Consider the following 22,972-nt stretch of genomic DNA (forward strand, 5'->3'; position numbering starts at 1 on the left):
CCAGCAAAGCAGGGATTTCATGGCTAATGGCTCAACACCTTTGTCTTCAGCAGAGATTAAGGGGCTCTTTAAGCAACCAGCTCATTCTCTTTATTTATTACAAACCTGTTGTGATTGATCAAGAAGGTTGAAAAGTCATGTGATTATACTGCATGTGAAACAGTGTTTATCAAATTTTACTGATTGTTTTTACATGTTTTCAGTAAGGCCCATAGCATGGACTGCTCTGTTTGCTGTGGTTATATGTGAGATTTACATCCATGGCCTACTTGATCCCAGTGTCCTTTGGGGGCCATCAGTGCACCCTCTGTGGGACAAGATGTGCCCACAGGTGGGTGGGAGGTCCCAGGTGAGCTCATAGAGCCTCCCTTGGCAGCAGCACAGGGCAGGACATGGCAGAGCCCATGGTGTGGTGGGAGAGCTTCTGTGAAAGTTTGGGCAGCTGGAGACACATGCTGCCTGGAAATGAAGTCCACAGGTGCAGCTGGACTGAGCGTAGGAACTGCCCAGGCTGGAGGGCCACAGGTGGTAACATTCTGCCCAAAGCTCTTGTGCCCTTTGCAGGTTATTGCAGATCCTACTGTGTGCCCAGTTCTCCAACAGAAAGAAAACAGGGCCATGGGAAGACATATACTTACTTTTAAAACTGATACTTGTTATAATTTTTCACTTTTAACCTCATTTTCTCTCAGGGGTGTGAGGACGGTACAAAATGACCATGTTGCAAAGGCACCAGTTAGTCTTCAGACCACTGGAGACTTCTTCACCCTCACTAATCACTGTTTTCTTTCTACAGCTGTGGAGAGCTAAACTGTAGAGCACAAGGCTGTGGGCCCTTCTTGTTGCCCCTCAAGAGACTGCATGCAAAGTCCTCCTTACCCCTTGTCCAAGCTGCACTGCACTTGCTGCCCTGCTGTAGGCACGGATGCTGCATGGGTGCATGGCTGTGGGCACGCTTCCCTTCACATCTGCCCGAGTCCCATGGTCGTGCAGGGGACAGCAAGCTTCTGACAGCCTCTCCTGTCCCTTGGAGAAAGGGAAAGAGGCAATTCTGGGGGAAAGCATGTTGTACACCCTTGGAAACAATCCTACAGTGCCTGGGAAAGGGGACCTTATGGAACTTGCAGAATACATCAAATGTCACCTTAAAATTACCCAAAGACAAAGCTGTGAATGGTTGTCACTTTTCCTTCGGTTAAATTTGTTTCTTACTTTTTCCTAGACCCTGCCCGATGGTTTTACGTGTTTCAGAGAGGTAACATTTAAACCAGTTTGACTCTATCAAGTCTTAACATTTTTGTGGCAGAAGTTTTCTTTAACTAGGAAACAAGTTCCCCCTGGCTGAGTTTATCCTTGTAGAAGTAGAAGGATATAGAAAGAAAATGGTCCCTCTGGGCAAGGCTGCAGCTGGGCAGCCACAGCCCCTCTCAGGAAGGGAGCTCCAGATCTGCCTCGCCCTCTGAGTCCTCCTGTGTGCAGCGCTTTAACACCTGACCTGCTGAGTCAACTGCTTCCCAGTTCGGGTGCTCTCCAGGTGGGAGAGCAGCAAAACAGCAAACAAGCTCTCAGTGGTTTTCCACCTCTTCTGACAGATTGTTTGCCTTATAAATGCTGCTACAAGATAGGTGGGCATGTGCAAGGAAGATTGAAAGACTGCAGTTCTGGGCAAGGTCCAGTGCAGTGAGAGGACACGCTGCAGTCTCCTCTGGGAGTGGCCACAGCAGAACTAGTTCTAATGATGAGTGGACTTCATATACTGTCTGCAGAAACATCTGAAGTCAAATTTGATATTGCATATTTCATGTTCAAACCATTGTACCTGGTCCTAGTTGTGTGCCAGAAAAACATCTGGGAGGTACCTCTGGCCCCTGAAAATTCCTGCACTTCCTTTTTTGGAGTGAATGTTGTTTTTACATCCCTGTGTACAACTGTGAAACTAATTAAAGGAGTATAGAGGCAGAGAAAAATATTTATACATGACATTTTGCATAGATCATTGCAAGGATTGGACAAGGAATTTTAAAAATCTCTTTTTTATTAATAACATTTATTATTATTAGCTATTTTTATGTCAGGATTTTATATGCTATTGGGTTTTCATGTAGCTTCTCCCAGCAAGGGATGGTGTTTCAGGTTCACACAAGAAGAACAACCCTGCTAAGCTTGACTGCATAATGAATTTGTTGTTGCTGGTTCAGTAATGAAAGTCACAGAATCACAGAATACTCTGAGTTGGGAGGGACCCACAAGGATCATTGAGTTCAACTCAAACTAGACATGAAGGAGTCAAAAAGTCATTTTAGCAAAAGGGAGTGGATAAGGAGCCACCAATCTCCTTTTGGTTTATTTCCCAGAGAGAGTTCCTTTGGTTTGGAAATTAATATCTCTATCCAGGCATTAATATTAATAATTATTTTATTTATAATAATAAAGGGATGTTCAGTTGTCATTAAATGTGTTTAATATTCGATACTTCATTAGGTATCTTTGTGCCATTCAGCTGATGTTTGCCATGAGCAGATTTTCCTTCCCCGTTTTTTGGGATCGTCGTGTGTGAGCTGCCCCTGTCTGTTCCCACCAGGCTCCAGGAGCAGGGATTTGCCAGATGGGATCCCTTAAAGGCTGGAACACTGTGCTGTGGCTGGGGGAGCACGTGGAACCCAAGAGAAATGTGCTGCCCCACAGCAGGGCTGTGCTTGGCAGCTGCCTGTGCCCAGGGATATGGAAGCTCAGACCTCCAGGGGCTTCCCAAAAGCAGTGAGTGCCAAGGTGCCATGGACAGGGGTGGGGCACTGGGGCTGCAGCAGTGATGCAGCTCCACCCAACTCCCACTCCTGAACTTTCTGCCCTAATGAGCCTTTATGGACTCAGGCCTTGAGCTATTCCTTTTCATGAAATTTCCAAATATTTGCAACTGATTTCCCATAGGCAAAATCCATTTCCTGTGAGACTTGCCCAAGCACATATTCTGTCTGGAGATTAATTTCAAATATGTCATGGATAAACTAGAGTTAATTTTTTCCTTCAGGTCCTTGCTCCTAAAATATAGCTAATTTTTTTTTAATAAAAACAAGATGCAGTCTAATAGTTCTTCCATTTAATTTAATCTCCTTCAGCTGTATTTGTAAAATTACCCATTTCATCTAACTCCTGTCAGTTTTACAATTAACACTGGGCACGTTAGCTGTATTTTACATCTTGATTTTTGTCTTTAACAAAAAGTGAATTTATTATATGCAACTTGCTTTCAAAATCCTCCCATGAGCCAAGCAGCCTGGTGTTCCGTGGTTCCACCTTGCAGCTGTTGGAAGCAGGGGACAGGCTCATTTGCATTTTTATTAAAACATCATTTACAACTTCCCTTTAAACTGTGAGTTAGGCTTCAGGTAGTCCCTGGCCAGCCCTGGCACTTCATGAGGCAGCACTACTGCCTGTTTGTGTGGGTTTAAAGGTAAACCGGCTGGAGAAACAAACCCAACACAAAAGAGATTAGAAGTCAGAGTTACAATTCAATAACAATATTACAATAAGTACAATGGCACAAAGAGAAATCAGTTTTAACCCACAAAACCCAGAAGCATAATCCAGCCCCCTGGGGCACAAACACAATGGGGTTTGTTGGCCCCTGTGCTGAGCCCCACGTGGTTCCCCCAAGTCCAAAGTAAAAGGAAGGGAAAAACCCGTTGGTGCAGATGATGTCACAGTCTTGTCAAGAGAGGTGGTCTCCTCCTGTCAAGGTTCTGCTCCTCCTCTGGATCAAACGAGTGGTCCCAGAAGTCCCAAATCCCCAAGATTATATACCCCTAAGGTCCAGGTGGGAGCACCCAATACCTCCCCCAGGGCAGGGAGTTCCACACTGGGGGATCTGACTCTGTGAGTCGGGGGGGATTTTGGAATCGTTGCTGGCCCATGAGCAGACATGACCCCTCAGGTGGGTGTGGAGGTGCCAACGACTTCCTGGAGGGGAGTTATCACAGCTGCTGTCTCCCAGGCTTCTTTCCCAGCCAGCTCCCAGCCTGAGGGGTCAGGTGTGCCCTGGGCAGCTGCTGCAAATGGTCCATTGTTAACAGTTCATGGGAAATGAATAGGGGGTGTGGAATACACAGCTTTGGTCACACCCACACAGGGATAAACTGGTCCCGGCTTGCTGAACTAGGACAATGTTTTCCAGGCATGTAGGTTGGAAATGCTGTGGAATTGCAGGTGGCCACTCTGAGAAAGGAGTTTGGTGCTTGTGTTTCCCAAGGGAGTCTGGCCCAGTAAAACCAGCCCTGTGCAAGGTGCTGCTGGTGCAGAGGCAGCTGCCAGCACAAGGAAGGATGGGCAGGTCCATAAATGTGGCCCTGGGGCTGTTCAAACCCAGAACCATGGCAGCAACTGGTAAATAACACACAATTGTTTCCTATTTTACAGTGCACAAACATACTTTGGTCTGGTGGAAGGTGTCCCTGCCCATGGCAGAGGGTTGGAATTGTCTGATCTTTTAGGTCCCTTGCAAACCAAACTATTCTGGGATTCTGTGACATGCAGGGCTGTTTGCAGGCAGTCTAAGTATGGAACTTTTCAGAATGTAATGATAACAAAAGGTAAAATCAGAGCAAATATGAAAAGATGAATAAACCAAGCCTCATTAAGTAATTTCTAAAGTGTGTTCTGTTAAAATATTGCTCTGCCTTAATGAAAATTCATTCTCTGCTCTTGAGCAGGCAGCAGAGAAATGAAATGCAGTATCTCTCCTTAGCAACAATCTGAAAAATATGCATGTACATACAGAAATGTCAGAATTATTTTTCTTTGTAAAGTGAAGTCACTGTTTTTCTGATATTAAAATATTGTGCCTATCCTGTAGGCTAAGAAAACAGAGATGCTATTTCGCACAAAAAATGCAAAATTGAGTAATTGTTATAACCTGGGCCTAATTTGGAATAGGATTACCACAGGTGATTCTACCAGACCCAGGCTTCATACCCTGCTGTTAAAGCAGGCACAAAATTATAGCCAGAGACTAATCAGAAAGTGCCACCTCCCAGTCCTCCAATTTTAAATTAATTGTGAGGAAAACAGGTAAGAGAATGTGCTGCACTACTAAGCAATACTCAGCCTAGGACACAACTCACTGCAGCCATCTGGTGTGGAAGGGATTAATCCAGGGATGATTCCAGTAAGTCCTGAAGCTAAAACCAAAACAAGAATAAATTATGGTTGATCACAACCTGCATGCATGAGAAATCTCCTGTGTCTACCTAATTAGTGAGTGCAGATAAACAAACTGAGATAAAAATCATGCTTGAAGATACAGAATAATAAATTGTGACTTATTTGCTGAGATTCAGGTCTCACTAACCACCTCTATGGTACCCAGATCACAGGACACGAGTCTCCACCAGCAGGGCAAGGGCAAACTTCCAGCTGGGGAGATGTGCAGGTGTCCCTGAGCTGGGCAGGGGACCACAGGCAGCCCCTGCAGTCAGTCACAAGGTCTGTTCATGCACGTGCAAATTGAAGGAGAAGAAAATTAAACCAGCAGCATGGTTGTTTCCCATGCCCAGATCTCTCAGGGTGTTCAGCAAACTGTAAACAAGGCAAAACTGAGGAAGAATATGATATTAGATAAAATAACATACTTCCTATCAAAAGTTTAAATTTACGTGTGTTTATGTATATACACTTTTGCTTGCACTCCCCACCCTAAAGTGAGACCAGTTTAATAAAACTGTAGTGATTATAAATGCAAGGGCTCATATTTCATACAGTGACATCTCTGAAGAGCTGGAGGGACTGAGCCAGCATGATAATGAAAATATAAATAAAAGGAAATACAATATCCATGCTAAAAGGTGAGGGTAGAGGAGGAAGTGATTATCTCCTGTTCTGCCACTGAGGTTGCTGTGGTTAATTTATAGGGTGTCAGGGAATGGAAGAAGATTGAAAAGAGCTGACTTAAGAGCAAGCTCTGAAAGAAAACAAATAATGACCCAAAAAATCTTTGTGGAGGTTGAGGGCTATTGAGTTGGAAAGGAACAGGCTGCACAAAGTTGTGTCCTCAGATCTCTGGCTCCAGAACCCTCTGCAACCTTTGGCAGGCAAGGGAGGAAGGATGAACAGGGATGTTGCTGAAGGAAAACCTTTGAATATGGGATGACAACTGAGAAAAGCTGAAATATGATGAACACAGGGGAGGGGATGTCTGATCTGTGAGGCCTATTAATGTGAAGTTGTTGTTCCTAAAGTAAGTTTTATTATAAAACATCATGGAAAATAGCTCTGCTTTGGCAAGTGATAGATAAAATGACCTAACAAGTCTTTCTTGTATTTGTTTTCTGTGGTGAGACTCCAAGAAATGCCCAGGACTGTTCTGCTGCATTAGGGCATGTTCCAAGAAACAGCTTTCTACCATTTTTGAGTTTATTTACTGGAAAATGGTTGGTCTGGTGATGTTTTGAGTGCCCCCTTGGCCAGACCTAAATTCACAAGTTCTTTTGCCAAGTTTTAAAGTATTTCCCTTGGGAAAGGAAGTGGAAGTAGGTGAAAGGATTAACCCACAGGGAACCATGAGATCCTCTTCAGAGGCAGAGTTTAACACAAGTTCTGGAGTAGGAAACAGAAGCAAAAAATAGTGTCCCTTTCAAAGGGATAAATTTTTCATAATTTTCTTTCTGCAATTTGTTATGAGAAAAGAGACAACATTTCTCAGCCCAGAAAATAGAATCAAATCTACAACAATAAACTGGCTTATTTTTAACATAGAAATACCTGCCCTGTGGGACCCAAGCTCATTGTTGGAAAAGCCTGTTCTTGCAGGACAAGCTGAAGGAAATGAGTTGCACTCCTTTGAAGTAATGATTCACTGAATGAGGTCAGTACAGACAAAACAAAATTGTTGTTATTAAAATACAGTGTTTATCAAGTAATAGTTTATTCAAGAATATTTGGAGAAAAAAAATAATTCCGAGACCCTAATTTTGGGTCTGCTTGTATAAATGGCTTTGGAATAAGTCTGAGTTTTGAGCTGTAGTTGTGTGGATTTTGGTTAAAGCTATCTTGGAGCTGCAGAGCAAGTTTTCCTGAATGAGACCTTTTTGTTTAATTACTTGTATTTTAGAATCCTAACACTAATTCTAGTAAGTGTTTGGGAAACCTGGCTGCTTAAGAAGGAAGTGAGAAAGTAAATGACAAATAAAACACCCATAAAAAAGTCAGTCATATCAAAATGTCTTTGTGAAGAATGTGACTTTTCTCAGCTGGATTTTTCCTGCCTCTGTAGAAACCATATGAACCTCCACATTGTAGGTCCATAAATAAAAACCAAGTGTGAGAATATTCCAACAGGCTGATTTCCCTCATCAGCCTCTCCAGACATGGGAGGCCCCACAGATATTTCTTTTTTATCTTATTCTTTCTGTTAAATGATATTACAGGATATAAACATTAGTTAGTCAGTATTTTACACTTAATAATTTACATTGACTGAAGTTAGGTAACTTAGATAACCAGAGGTCAACAGAAAGGTATTTTCTGTACAATGTACAGATCAATCATGAGTTTTCCTGTCCTGACTCCCTTTTAAATGGATTTGTTCTCCTTTTTCAGCCCTTCATTTCTCTTCCCTCATTCTAAAGAACTTCTTCCCCACTCTTTTCTCTCTTTATAGTTTCCAGTCCTTCATTTTGTGGCATTAGTTCTCTTGCAAAGAAAATGACTTTCTCCTCTTATTTCACATTAATTGTTCTTTTTCCTGTAGCAGACATCCATTTTCATCACCTTTCTTCTAACAGGAGCTGTAGTTTCTGGACTCTTCATCTTCTCTTTGTGTGGGGAAGGTGTGTCCTTCAGGCCTCCTCTGGCCACTTGCCATCATTGTCCCTGTTTCTGCACCCTGGATGGGTGACTGTGCTCCTGTACCAGGCTCTTACAGTCCTTACCTTTATGCCCTTGCTGTGCAAGGGATCTTCATCACAGTGTTTAGGAGTGTATTTTAACTGCTCAAGCCCTACAAGTGCTGACTGTGACAGTCCAGACACAGTGGGTTAGGAGCAGGGCTGAATTCACCAGGATTTGGAACCAGTTTCTTAATCCTGGCACAATGAACCAATGTTAACTAACCATTAGCACTCACTGACCTGTGTCCTCCCTTAATAATGTTCATATATAGATTTATGTGCAGAGTAAATTAACTCATGAAAATACAGCTTTGGTCTGGTCTGTTCTTTCCCTGAGCCCCTCTGCTCTGAATTCATGCCTTTCCTCTGTTCAGAGTGACTCTATTTCCTTGTGCATTTCTCACCAAAATTCTTGTCTTACACCAGAAATTACTACATTATGCTTGGGCCAAATAACCTAAAACATTTTTACAGAGATAAACTGTGCCATTTTGACAATAAGGGGAGTGTTAGATTTATGCCAAGCAACTTTTGGGTGTAGATTTGATTTTCCTGTCAGCTGAAACCTGGATCTGGTCCTTGAAGTTTAGAGAATCTCAAACTGACTGAAAATATGTATCTGTATTTTCGGCATTGCATACACTGCTGGGGCAATGGGCTTGACAGGGGAAAACATGTGTCAAAAAAGAAGTGAAATTATGATAATATAGCATGTGATAGGTTTCAAGTATTTTTCTTCCTTGTGGAAGAACACTCTCTTGAATAAAATGCACATCAAGTGTTATTCATTTCTTGTCTGTTCCCCCAAAAAGTCCATGCAAATGCAGGCTGGATTCATTCCAGATTTGGCAACTGTGGACATTATTTGAATTTCCCTTAGGACTGACATGACCTTTGGTGTCTCTGTAGTCAGCTTTTTGGTCAGCACACAGAAGAGTTTCCCTCACTGTTTACCCTCAGTGTAATGTTGTTGTCTAATATGCTTAAGCATGTCTGCTCTCTGATGTGTTTTCACAGCTTTCTTTAAAGCTAGCACTTAGAAAGTCCTATTCCTCCACACTGTTTCAATATTTAGGTACAAATGTCTGCTGGTGCTTCTTGGAGCTGCCTCTCACCACCAGTCTCGACTTTGTGAGCAGGGAGTTAATTGGCAGCCCAGGAAGAAATGTGAGTTTTTGCTTTACTGCTGTGGCTTTTATTTTGCTTTCAAGAGGTTGAAAACAGTTACATAGATCAGTTCTGTTGATGGTTTCTTTTTCCTCTGTTACTCTGGAAATCCATTCTGTCCTATGCATCATGTTAATAGAGCAAAGGTAACAACCAAAATAAATATTTTCCTGTCTTTTCTTTCAGATAAAATTGAAGATGAATTAGAAATGACTACAGTGTGCCATAGACCCGAGGGACTGGAACAGCTTGAAGCACAAACCAATTTCACTAAAAGAGAACTTCAAGTGCTTTACAGAGGATTTAAAAATGTAAGAACACTACTGCAATGAACAGAGTCTGGTATATATGTCCCTACCAGCCTCAACTGCTCAGCTGCATTTTGTATTATCCCCATGCTAAACATTAGTAGTTTTGTATTAGATCTCCCCTATCACAGCAAAGTGAGCACAATCTGCCTCTCCATCGAATATTTATGACACTGTAATCTGCCTAAAACTGGGTTTGGATGAATATTCACCACATAATAGTCTCATTACACTTGTTCCCCAAATGTCAGCAAGCACACTACAATTTTCTCAGCTGTGCCAGTACTTGAAAACAACCTGAAAATGTTTTTATGGTTCCTTATTTAATCCTTGTTGCCTGTTCCTCATGTTCAAATATAGGCAGTACTGCTTTAGCTGTCCAGGATGGGGGTTTTATCCTTTATCTAGATGGACATCTGTGTTCTTGTAGGAGGATATTAGTAGAGCACTTTAGGACTTTAAGGCCCTGTGTAAGTAGGGAATAAGGCTGGAGTGGCAGGAGCCAAGGAGAAATCAAAAGTCAAATGTGTATTATAAGGAGACAAGAGAGAGGCTGCAGATTTCCGTGCAAATGGGCAGCAGGGCAGCTGGCATGACTGTGGGAGCAGGGAATGTGCAGCTCCATCAGCCTCAGCTTCTGGGCTGTCTGCTGCTGCCTCTCAGGGACCCGTCATAAGTGGAAATGGATGGGGAGTGTTGAGGCCACGTGGAGCAGATGTTTGATGGACCTTGAAGAATGAGTACTCATTACATGTTTGCCTGAGGGTCTGGTTTTAGTCACCCAAGTGGTTTGAGTCAGCTGATGTTTTAATGATGATTAACAGGTCAGAATTGAGTTAGCTTAATAAACACAGTGGTTTTTAAGTTGTCTTGAAGGACATGTCAGTGACCATCACAGTGAAATTTTTGGACAGTCAAGTCTACTGGGTAAAAAGCTGCCAAAAGAAAGCTGAGCTGCCTTAAATACAGGGAGTTCTGAGGGAAATCTGCTGGACTTTGAGAAGGGCCTTTCTCTTTGACAGATTCTTGAAATTTGCTTGAATCACATCTCTAATGTATATTTGGATTTTCCAAGGAGTCTTGTGGTTTCATACTTTATTTCCACTGCTCATCTAAGCAGGCCAAGGAGCAGCTCAGCTTTCTGTATGTTTGTTTGGTGCATGTGCTGTATTTGTGCAACCTTTGCTGCATGCGGGAGGTCCTTTCACATGTGAAGTTTTCTAACTGAAAACTGATACTCTGACACCTCTTCGTGCTTTTGGCAGCCATGAGAAATCATGTGGCTTTTGAGACAGTACTTGACATGTTGACATACGGTATGATATGACAGGACTGCCTGAAGTGGGAGATTAAATTCAGTTTTGCTAAGATCTCTGCAATGCCTTCTGTATCGCTGCTGGGTGGGAGTCCTGTGTGGGAGAGCTGTGCTCTGTGCTGGAAGGTGTGGCACAGCAGTGCAAACCAGAGGGGCAGACCTGCAGCACTCTCAGAAGACTTACCCCTTGCCCTTCCTAATTATGCTATCACTTTGCAGTACATAGGCATTACCTCTCAGGGCAAGAGTAACAGATATGTCCATATCATTTGGGACCTAAACCTGAGAACTTGCTGAAGGTCTTCATGTTAATGGCAGTGCTGGCAAGGTCTTGGTTTATATCTGGGTATTAGGGCAAAGCAGTCTGTTTTTCTCCAGCTGCTATGCACACAATATGCACAAAGTTTCATATCTAAGGTTTAAATTGAAATGGAAGTGCAGCTTTAACATTTGTAGCTTGTAAATCATAGTTTCAATGGGATGAGTAATTACGCACAGGAGGCAAACTGGCTCAGCTGTTCCCATATTTGCTGTTGTACCAAACCGTCTGCTCTTTGGGATGATGTTACAGTGCCATCTGGAGATTCAAAATCCTTGTGGGAATACAGTCATTTTCCTCTCTCCAGCTTGTACTTCCTGCTTGTTCTCAGTGATTGCACAGGTCCTGTTTTATCACAAGGCAACACGTGGATAATCACATAGCCATTTGCAGGCACTTGCATTGGACACAGAGGGATGGAGGTCTCACCCAGCCCAGCTGCAGAGGATGTAGTGTGCAGGAACAGGGATGGTGTTCCACCCAAGGCAGCTCAGCATAGGCTGGGGTAGCCTCTGCACTAGTGCCCTTCCGGACCAGGGCCCTAATTCTCAGTACTTTTATTCCTGTTCTTTCTTCATCTCCAAACCCTGTTCCCCCACTCCTTCCAAACCTTCCCCTTTCCTAGTGTGTCACTGGTCTGGTGGTTTTGCACCAGACTGATGGGGGCTTCCATGGAATGTGGCTCCTTTTCCATTCCAGAGAAGCAGAGCACAATGACCAGGCTATGTCCTTCCTGCCTGGCCAAATGTTCCCTCTGTCTTTGCCTTCAGCTTGCTCTTCCAGCTGTGAAAAGGTGGCACCCTCCAACATCTCTTGGTTTCAGGATCAACATTTTGTGTTTTTCTTAGCAGTTGCCTCTGCTCTCTGAACATGTTCTGCCTTATGTGCAGTGTCTTCTGCACTGCAGAGTTGGGTACTGTGGGACTGGAGCCAGATTATCATGAGGTGTTTGGTGCCATTTCTTTGGCTGGTGTTCTGCAAATGGAGGTAACAAGCAGCAAAACCAGCAGAGCTGGGGAGTCTTGCCTTGGTACAATTTAACAAAAGAAAATGCAACATGTCCTGTCTACAAGTCTGTCAGGAGAGAGAATTGTTTCAGCTCAGTTGCAATATTGGCACAGGAACAAAATGGCCTCGAATAGGCTGGAATTAGAGTTTTCTATCCCTGGAGGAGTAAAGTTGGGGAACAGTTATGGAATCGCAGAGAAGAGAGTGAGAAACTATTTTTGTGATTAAAATTGGTAAACTGATGACTAATGAAGTGACCAACAATAATTTGGGCTTGGTAATTCAGTATCTCTCATTTAGGCCACGATTCCTTGCATTCTTTGGAACAAAGTACATGGATTTAAAAGGCCTGAGGTATCTATGGGATTTTTTTGCTCAGTTCAAGGGGCAGTTTATGCTCTTAAGGGAAGTGCTTGCAGCTTCAAGGGATAATTTTCTCATACTAAACCAAGAAACAGACAACCCAAATAACTGAGGGGCTGCTGGAGACATCCCTACCTTGCTTCAGTGTAAGTATTTTAGCAAACCTGTAACAAAGTGTAGTTTGAGATGCAATTTGTAGTAAAACAGGTTTTTGGAGACTGAAGTGAGCAGAATGAGCAAGGGAGAAATGTTCTGAAACTTTAATAATCCCCAAAACATCTCCAAACTGGGAGAACATAGAGAAACAAATAAGTGGGATGCGTGAATGCTTAGAGATGCAAATCTGGCTTGTGGGTTTGCCTGTGGCCGGCTGACTTAATACCTCCAGTTCAGGAAAATATGGCCCCTGAGTATTTGGCCTCATGTTCTGGCCAAATGGCCTGAGAATGGTCTGACAAGCAGGTGATGCTTCAGTGTCCCCTAGCCCTGCATCTCTGCAGTGCACAGCTCTGACAGCAGTTCATGAAGTTCATTTCTGATTCCAGCAGAAGCAGCAAGTGCAGCTTCTGTTGCACTTCTGGTTTGGTTTTGTGGGTTGGTTTGTTGGGTTTTTGTGTGGGTTCAGCTCCTTTGTTGTGTGGTGATTCAGAAGCAGCCTGAGGGTGTAGGTTTAGAGGCACAGCTCCTGCTACCAAGCACTGATAGCCACTCCTCTGAATAGGAACTTGTTCTGTGCTTGACAGCAATACAAAAACATGCTCACTGTCTGACATTTTTAAGCAATTCAGAGGTTAGAGAAATGAGAGGTGTTAACCTAAACCCCTGCTATCAAAGAAAGGCCTCATGAATACTGTGGTGAAGGACTATGCTTTTTCTTACTATGCTTTTTCTTTTTATTGTAGAGTGAACCTTTATTAACTTCAGTGGAATTTAAACTGACACTAAGTTTACCTGCTCTGTTTCACAAGAGAGATTTCTTTCAAGTCAGCAGAATTAAGTAGTACTGTAGCACTAATGAGACCTCTTGAGCATTACTTGGCTCTTATAAAGCAAGAATTGTGATCAATTAAGTGCAAATGAATTGGTACTAGCATATGTGTCTGAAAGCAATCCAGTTATAGGGAGCTAAATGGGCTGATCAGTGTCAGTGCTGCCTTTCCCCAGCACTCCTGAAGCTTTGATGCAAACTTTCATTTGGCTTCCAGATGGAGCATCAGAAGCAATAAGGATCATGTGGAAATTCAGAAAATGAAGCAGGCACAGTGGCTGAAGCTTCTGGAGTAGCCCTTGCCCCCGTGAGGAGAGCAGCAGCAGCAGCAGCAGCAGCAGCAGCAGCAGGACTGTGCCCATCACTGCCTGCTCAGGGAGAGGAGGGGAAGGGACCCGAGGGGACTCTGCAGCTGTGGGAAGCATAGAGAAAATAATGATCAGTCCCTCATTACAAACTCCCTTTAAGCATGTGAAGCCATGGTTCTTAGTGAATATAATAGTTATATTATCAAGAGGAGAGAAAGAAATATATCTTGGTGTGTCAAGCCAGTAGCACTGTGCTGGAAAGGATGGGTAAGCACTGTGCTGGGCTTGTTTTTAAAAAGAATGACAATTTGGTGCAATACTCTGCAGGGGCCCTCTGTGGCCTTGGAGCAACATCACTTCAGCAACCAGCAAGAACATTTCTACTCAAGAAGGGCTGTTGATAGGATATTTGGTCTGATCTATGATTAAAATGTAACATAAATAAGTATCAAATTATTTATTTAGTTTATGTCAAATTACAAGCTTTGAAAATATGAACATTTAGGGAACTTTTAGGAGGCTCTCTTACAGTAGCTGTTAGCTTTTAATTAATTACTCTTCCTTCAATGATTTGCACTTTATTAGAAGCAGCACAGACAGATGAAAAAGAACCACTTTTCCCTTGACAAGAAAACCAGACAAGGGATGTTTTGTGAGGAGCTTTGGAATCTTGCTATACAGAATTAGAAAGTTTTGTTAGTTTTGTCAGTAGAGGAAAAGACAAGGTATGGTCCTGCAGCCACTGGCTTTAGGTAGTCCAGTTGATCTTTTTAGCCTCTGGTATGGAACAAGCTTTGAACACGGACACTGGAGAAGGGATGGCCCCAGTGAGGTCAAGACCACAGTGTCACATTTGGGTTTTAGTTGGGACACTTGAACAGAAACCAGTGGAAGAGCAGTTCTCAGGACATGAAGACATAGACTAAAAGAGCATTTCAGGGATTTTCAAGCAAGAAATTCTCTTTTATTTAGTTCAAATCTCTCCCAAGTTCACTGATGGTTTCTTACCTAAAGTGTGGGTGAACGGCAACAGGACCCCTGCACTGGAGGAAGGAACCCAGAGCTAACCATTCCAATGTCAATAGCAAACTGCTGTGTGATTAAGGAACTGCCTCACTGTCACCTGAACTAACCTCCCTTACTCTCCTTCCGTGATTTGCACAAGATAAAGTTATTTCTTGTTTGTTCTGTCCTTCCCCATGGTTAGTGAGTGCACATCAGTAGCAGGTGATGCTGCCAGATGAGAAGCTTGGGAAAAATGTCTTTTTTCCTTTTCTAGTCTTCTCATGGTGGAAGAATTTCTTGTCAAAAGTCCTTTTTGTTCTTAAAAGGTATCTAAAGAACTCAGCAGTAAATAAGTCATAGACTGGAATCTTCCTCCAGCCTTTTGTGTCACTAATTCAAAGAGATTTTCTTAGACTTCTGAAGTTTCCTTATCTGAAATTCTACAACCTGTGATGCTGCCAGAATAATCCTGTGCAAAGCAGGGTGTAGCAGGCAGGGAGTGTGCCCCTGGGAGAGCTCCAGGCTGCTGGGAGTGAGTGGCTATCCCAGACCTGGCAAACCGACCTGGGGCTGGGACAGGTGTGCCCAAGCCTGATCTTTAATAAAGTCCAGGCCAAGCACAGCATTATCCACCCCAACATGTGGAGTAGCTGTCACATCCCAGGGAGGGTGGAGTGACAGCAGCGCGCTTCGGTGTGTGCGCTTTCAAAGTCATCTGTTCATCCCCAAGCTTACTCAGGCTACCACAACATCTGTGTCTGCATAGAGCATGGCCCTCCCAGATGTGTTAGGGCAGAAGAATGAACTCTTAACTGAATTTAGAAGGTAAGTCTAGGGGGGAAATACAACATGTTGCAGAAAATTAGCCAGAGTTAGCCAGTAGACTGGATTAGACTTAGCATTATTGAAAAGATCTGAAAAACAGTTTCCATCCCATTTCTCCAATAATTCTTACTAGGATTTATTAGGAAAAGATCAGAGCAACAGGGAGAGAACACTGTTATGTTGCAGGATGTATGGGTGAGTGGTAATCTTGCCTGTGGCTTGCAGGCTTGGGCTGCTGACTAAGAAGAGTGTGGTGGAAACAGAGAGGCAGAGGAGGGATGGTCAAAGGATGCTCAGTACCTTTCCTGCTTCCCAGAGTGGGATGCTTCAACCTGGAAAAGAGATAACAAATGGAAGATCTACCAAATCACGAATGGCAGGTTGAAAAATCATCAGAATCAACTGTTTGCTTTGTCTAAACAGCAATTTAGGGCTATCAGGGAAGGTAGCAGGAGTCAGGTTCCAAAAATTGAAAGCTGGTGATTCCTTGTGCAAAGGGAATATATTCTATGAAGTTTCTTGTTGAATGACCTGTATTAAAGTGAGGCAGTGTGACACAGAGACGAATGAATGCAGTGAGTACAGTGCCACTAACAGATGAACTTTCTTGATCCCAAATCTGCTCTTCAGCTAAATCATAAGCATCAGACCAAGATACATGTGCTGGTTTTGTGAGAGATTCTGAGTTAGCCTACTCAGCTAATTCATCTTCAACATGTCCTGCCAGGAGTGACAGTGCTCCTGCTCCCCCTTCCCTCCCTCTGACACCCTGTCTCAGCTGAGGCTGTGGGGGGAGCTCGGATTCCTCCAGCAGAACACAGACCTGAGGGGGCCCAGATTCCCCCAGCAGGACACAGACCTGAGGGCTCTCTGTTGGTTGGTGTTCCTGAATGGGGGGGGGGGGGGATCCTGACTTCTCTGTATCTGTAATTCTGTGCTTTGTGAAAGAAGATCGGTGCTATGGTTATTTTATTGGTCTGCTCTGCTTTAGTTGTCAAAATCAGTTGATAGGCAAATTTGAGGAATAATTTCCCATCAGCTGGGAAATATTTTATATAGCTGAAGACAGCACAGTGGTTAGATAGCAGTGCCTGAGGTTCTGTAACCCACCGTGTGTTATAGACCTACTGAGCTGGTGAGGGGTGCTGCAGCACCACAGCCAAGCTAAATCACTCTTAAATTTTACTTGAATTGTCCAAGTAATTCAAGTTTTTAAAAATGTGGTGAGGCTAAGGAAACAGGATACACCAGGGTTTGTGCTGTTTTACAGCTGTCTCCTGCATTGACTGTGGCCTTGCACCCTGCTGGGGGAGAGCTGAGTACTCCAGTGCAGGTCCCACTTACAGGGGAAAGCTCCTGAGGGCTCAGCCCCTCACACCTGCCCTGTGCCCCCTTCAGGGGTGCTGTCCACGTTCTGCATCTGTGCCCAGGGAGCATCTTCTCCCACAAACTACATAATGGCTTGGGTTTGCTTGGCTGTAGCAGAGCCAGTGTTAGCCCTCCAGGCAGGGAGCAAGCCCCTTTTTCCTTCTCAGATCCCACCCCATGGGGCCAGTTAATTAATAGGTCAGGAATTTCAGGGCAGAAAACTGGCCACCTTCTTCCTAAGAGTTTGCCCTTGTTTAAAGTAGCCAAAAGTGAAATTAAATGCCTTCCACTGCAGTACCAGAGCTTAAAAATAAACAAGCCCTCAGGTCACCACAGGCACAGTCTGGCTCCTCAAAAGTTTATAGAAGATTGAGCAGATAAACAGGTTAAAAACGGTCTAATCTTTTTCCAGCTATTATTAATGCTGGGTATACTTACTAGTGTACTATGTATGTTTACCTCCACAGAGCTGGTGTCAGGCACTCAGCCACAGTCTGCTGCTGAGGATTAATGAATTCATATCTGTGGAGGCATCAGACAGGGAGGTGTTAGCTGGTGTGAACATTATTTGTAATTATTAGGTGAAAGCTTCATACGACAGAAGGCATAAGCTGCCTTTCTAGGTCATCCTATAAAACAACAATGAAGCACTACTGAAAATGCAGTTAGAAATGTTAATAATGGTGAACCAAGTCTGTGAGATGCTTAAGAAGAAATTGTAGTCTGAATTACTTCAATTTTTCCACCTGCACAACCTGTGCATGCAGAGCACTGTGAGAACAAGAAAGTGATTTGTTTAATTGCTCTCTTTGGACTTACAGAGTTTTGCAAATGAACCTTTACAAAGCTGGTTTTTTTCTTTTCTTTTTCTTTTTTTTTTTTTTTGCTTTGCTCTCCAACAGGAATGTCCTAGTGGGGTTGTTAATGAAGAAACATTCAAACAGATCTATGCACAGTTTTTTCCTCATGGAGGTAAGCAGCGTGCTTGGTGCCTGTCAGGGTTATTGAAGCATGCCTTAACACTCTCTACTGCCAGCTGCTGCAGAACTGCTGCACATCCTCTGGGCAGGAGGTGGGAATGAGCTTGAGCTTTGCAGGATTTTAGACAGAAAAACAAACATCAAGGTAATAAAATTGTTAGGCCCTTTGAACAGTTATTTCACATAGACAAACCCTATTAAAGATTGCCCTTGGTTTTCAGCTCTTTATTCCCCAGGTCCAAACTAGAAACTGCTTTGAAAAATGAGAAAATTCTTTGTTCTTTACTGACTCTCTGGGGGCAGAAAGTGAAATCACTGTTCCTCAGTTTGTCTGTGCTTCCCTGCTGTTGGACTGCTGGGCATGTAGTGTCTAGCACAGAAGGGTCATTTTGGCCTAAAAATTAATCAAAATCTCCTTAAAATTCTTAAAGCAGTGCTTGGTTGATACATGAACTCCTGGCTACCTGAAATGATTATTTCTTGTGTTTGTGTTACCAGGACAGGGTCACATCATGTATGGGAACATTAAAAGTATTGTATTAAATCACTCAAATAATATATGTTATTGCCTTTTAAAAACATCAAGATATCTCTATGTTCTTCTAACTGGATATGTTCTGTGGCAATGCTGTTCTCAAACTGAAAGAAATGAGTCACCTTTTTAGTAAAAATCTTTTTAGTAAAAGATTAACTATGTGAGGCTTTCCAGATCTGTTGCATTCTGTAGTAGCTGCAGAATCCACTCCTGGGGAATGACTGCAAGAGTGTATGTGTGCAAGTCCTTTACTTTAAAAAGGTCATCAACAAGTGTTTTCACATCAAGATAAAACACGTTATGCTTATGTTTTCCAATGCACATGACCTCAAAAATGTACACCTATAAAAAGTTTGCATTAAGTTTCAGTATAGACTTGATTTCCTGTTGTGATTGCCATGTTTAGTTACAAAATGCAACCAGTCCATTGATTGATTGCAAAAATGTCAGTATTTATAATCTCAATGTATTTCTGAATGTATTTTGCGTTTCCAGCTTCAGCTCCAGTAAGTCCAAGGAACATCAGTTACCCAAAGAACTCCTTTAAGTGACACAGCTCAGGTGTAAAAACAAGTCAGGCACAGAAACCTCATTGTTCATGGATAGATAACTAACTTTCTTCCATTCTACTGAGGTTGCCAAAGACTTGCCTTTCTCTTTTCTGTGTGTCTCATTCCCTTGAAATGTGATTCTCCCTTTGTTAACGATGGTGGAAGTACAGCCATGCTTAATAGTAGATCAGTTCAACAGTAGATGTATTTTACACTGTTTTCTTCCACTTGGTTTCAAGACTATTTGTATAATCTTAGTGTCATAAATTTCAAGACTTTAGAATCTTCAGAGATTCTTTCACTTTTATGGCTCTGTTTACAGATAACTTATACAACCTAGAGGTGGCTATGTAGCTGAATTATAATAACATTGTCCTCCCAGACTTGTGACTTTTTTCCTATTTAGGGCTCCTGTCCTTGGCACTCTTAATTTTTGCTAATCTGTTATCAAGTGATATTAGAGAACTAAATGTTTCATAATGCACATTGTACAAAATTGAAATAATATCTCTAGCTTAATATTTTTAGTTTATTGTTTAGTTTAATAGCAGATTTTAGTAGGGCTATCCCATAAGTATTGCTGTGGTTTTCTTCTGGAGCTATTGTATATCAGAATCCATCTCTTAAAAATATAGTATCCAATGTTTTTTCCCCGAAAGTCCAGTATATTCTATATTAATGACAATAACTTAGGTATTTTTCTGCACACTGTTACACTTTTCTGGATTTGAACAGGGTCAGAGTGAGAAAATTCTGAGTCATTCCACCTGTCTGAATGGCACAGGGCACCAGGCTTCACCTGAACACCCATACACTGGGTACGGAGACTCAGGCTTGACTGATGCTCTGTGCTGAGACAAAGAATAGAAGAGACAACAAGTGTGTGGCTGCTAGAGTAGCAACACAATAATTAAGAAACTTTAAAGTCAGTTGCTTCCATCTGGAAAAGCTGGGCTCTAGGAATACGGAGAGCAGTGGGAGTTGCCTCCAGAGCATAGATCAGGCCACTCAAGGGCTGAAAGTTGTACACCAGTTTGATTTTTTTTCTGGTTAAAATCACTGTTATTCCTAGTTTGCAGCCATCCTTCACAGGGCTATAGAGACTGTTCTCAATTGTCCTAGTTCAGCAGGTGGGACCAGTTATCACTGTGTGGGGGTGATCAAGCTGTGTATTCTACCCCCTCTATTCATTCCCCAAGGACAATGGACCATTAGCAGCAGCTGCCCAGGGAGTCATTGGCACCTTCACACCCAGCCTGAGGGGGCGTGGCTGCCAATGGGCCATCAACGGTTCAACAATACCCCATGAATCACAGAGTTAATCACCCGTTGTGTGAGTCCCCGCGCTGGGAGAGGGACTGGGTGCTCCCTGAGGGTACATAAGTGGTGGGTAAGAAGACCTTGGGAACCTCTTGTCGGATCCAGAGGAGCAGTAGGACCTCGACAGGAGGAGATCACCACTCTCGACCAGACTACAGCCATCACCTGCACCAACAGGTTGTTTGTTTGGTTTTTTTCCCCCTTTCCTTTGCTTTGGACTTGGGGGAACCATGTGGGTCTCAGCACAAGGGCTAACAAACCCCTTTGGGTTTGTGCCCCAGGACACTGGGTTATACTGTTGTTTTTTGTGAGTTGAAAGCAATTTCCCTTTGTGTCAGTGTATTTATTGTAATATCTTTCATTAAATTGTAAGTCCGACTTACAATCTCTCTTGTGGTGGGTCCATTTCTCCTGCCGGTTTACCTTTAAACCAGCACATCTTTTGGTGCCTAATGTGGGGCAGAGAGAGAATTCAGATTACAATGCTGTTTTGTGCATTTGGATATAGAAACTCCCTGTTCATCATGTTGCTTGATGTGTGCACGTGGATGATGTATCTGAGCCTGTTCATATTTCCACATATGGGGAACTATTTGCCTGTTTTGCTGCTCTTTTTAAGACCAGGAGGAGGGTTCAAAATTGCTTTATATACTATGTTTGTGTTTTCATAACATCAGAGGCAGTGAGTTTCATTATGAATGTATATTCAGTCTTGTTTGCCTGTCCTGGCTTGGGTTGCTACCTCTGAGCCTCAATACCAATCACACCCAGCCTCTGTGGGGAACAGGAGGGAATGGTTATTTTGACCCTTTCACCTTTTTCTCACCCTTCAGACCTGCTACAACAGTCTTTGAGAACACTGAATTTCCTTTCGATGTTAAGGATAGTGTAGTGTTGTTAGTGTTGCTTTGTCTCCTCTGTACTGTATACACCGTGCTTGAGGTCAGAACAGGGCCTTCTAGGGAGGTTTGCTGGAAGCCTGCCCTGGGAGTTGATAATGCTGAGTGGCATGGAAAGTGGGAGAACATCGGCCAGTATTTGGAGAGTTTCTCTCCTCAAGTAATCTGGAGGTTCACCCCTCAACAGCTGCAGGACCCTGCCAAAATAATAAGCTGTGTGAAAGGCAAATGCTCTGGCAGCTCCAGAGGTGCACAGCTCACAGCAACCTGCTGGGCCCTGGCCACTGCCTACCACCCACTGCTTGGTGTGGTACAGCATCGTCAGGAGAAGGAGAAAAGGAGTAAATCCACGAGCACCATGTCCACCCAAACCACAGCTGAGCCAGAGAGAAAAGGAGACAAATCAACCAGCACCATGTCCACCCAAACCATGGCTGAGCCAGAGAGGAAAAGAAATCAATCAACCAGCGTCATGTCCACCTAGACCGTGGCTGAGCCAGAGGGAAAAAGAGATACATCAACCAGCACCATGTCCACCCAAACCATGGCTGAGCCAGAGAGGAAAAGAAATCAATCAACCAGCATCATGTCCACCCAGACCGTGGCTGAGCCAGAGGGAAAAAGAGATACATCAACCAGCACCATGGTCACCCAAACCATGGCTGAGCCAGAGGGAAAGGGAAACACATCAACCAGCACCATGGTCACCCAAACCATGGCTGAGCCAGAGGGAAAGGGAAACACATCAACCAGCACCATGGTCACCCAAACCATGGCTGAGCCAGAGGGAAAGGGAAACACATCAACCAGAACCATGTCCACCCAAACCATGGCTGAGCCAGAAGGGCAACAGAAACCGGTATCAGTTGCCCCTGTCCAGAAAAGAAAATCAAAGACCAAATCAGTTCATATAGTGAATGATGAGGAAGAGGCAGGATCTTCACATCCAGCAGAAGAAACGGAGCCAGAAATAATCACCCGGTCCCTATCCCTGGGAGAGTTGCCTGAACTCCGGAGAGAGTTCACACGACAGGCAAATGAGTCCATCTTGACCTGGCTGCTTCTAATCTGGGATGCTGCAGCCAATGACACAATTCTAGATGGGAGTGAGGCAAGGCAGCTGGGATCCCTTTCTCGAGATGTTGTCATTGATCAGGGCATTGGAAAGAGGCAGGAGACTCTCAGCCTCTGGCGGCGACTGTTGTCAAGCGTGAGGGAGAGATATCTTTGTAAGGAGGACCTCCACGTACAGCAAGGACAGTGGAACACGATGGAACAAGGTATCCGGTGCTTAAGGGAATTAGCCATACTGGAGATAATCTTTTCAGAGGATAAGAGATTCCCTAAAAGTCCGGATGGTGTCCAGTGCACATCCCAGATGTGGTTAAAATTTGCACGACTTGGGCCAGAAATGTATTCTTGCTGCCTTGCAACATTGCAGTGGAGAGAGGGAGAGGACAAGGTGGGTGCACTGGTCAGCAAACTCAGGATTTATGAAGACACTGTCACTGCTCCATTACGAGCCCACGTCTCAGCTGTGGAAACAAAACTGGCTGAACTGGAAGAGAAGATTAAGGAAGGACTCTCCCATATCTCCCCAGAACAAACGAGAGTCTCTGCCATCAGAAGCAGGCGTCTTCCAGCTAAGGAGAAAGGGTACACTCCACACGGCAATTTGTGGTTTTACCTCCATGAGCATGGAGAAGATATGAGGAAGTGGGATGGGAAACCCACCTCTTCCTTAGCAGCTCGGGTACGTGAATTGCAAAGAGGCACAACTAACACAGGGAATTCTTCAAGGTTGAAGGCTGCTCCTGTCTCTCATTGGCAAGG

At 43.6% G+C, this 22,972-nt stretch overlaps 1 protein-coding gene across 6 annotated transcripts in view; it reads left to right on the forward strand.

Moving 5' to 3' along the window:
• The window catches only part of KCNIP1 (potassium voltage-gated channel interacting protein 1), a 455,664-nt gene that overhangs the window by 417,866 nt on the left and 14,826 nt on the right, over window positions 1-22,972 (forward strand). For 4 of the 6 annotated variants that reach the window (XM_071570533.1, XM_071570534.1, XM_071570536.1 and 1 more), the window contains 2 exons: window positions 9,234-9,358; window positions 17,757-17,826. In XM_071570533.1, the coding sequence (XP_071426634.1) occupies window positions 9,234-9,358; window positions 17,757-17,826 (195 nt within the window). Of the gene's footprint in view, window positions 1-1,222; window positions 1,256-6,747; window positions 6,857-9,233; window positions 9,359-17,756; window positions 17,827-22,972 lie in introns of all 6 variants that reach the window. The other 2 variants (XM_071570535.1, XM_071570532.1) reach the window with 2 other exon arrangements.

This window comes from Pithys albifrons, chromosome 15 (assembly GCF_047495875.1).
Source record: "Pithys albifrons albifrons isolate INPA30051 chromosome 15, PitAlb_v1, whole genome shotgun sequence".
NCBI classification, from domain to species: Eukaryota; Metazoa; Chordata; class Aves; order Passeriformes; family Thamnophilidae; genus Pithys; species Pithys albifrons.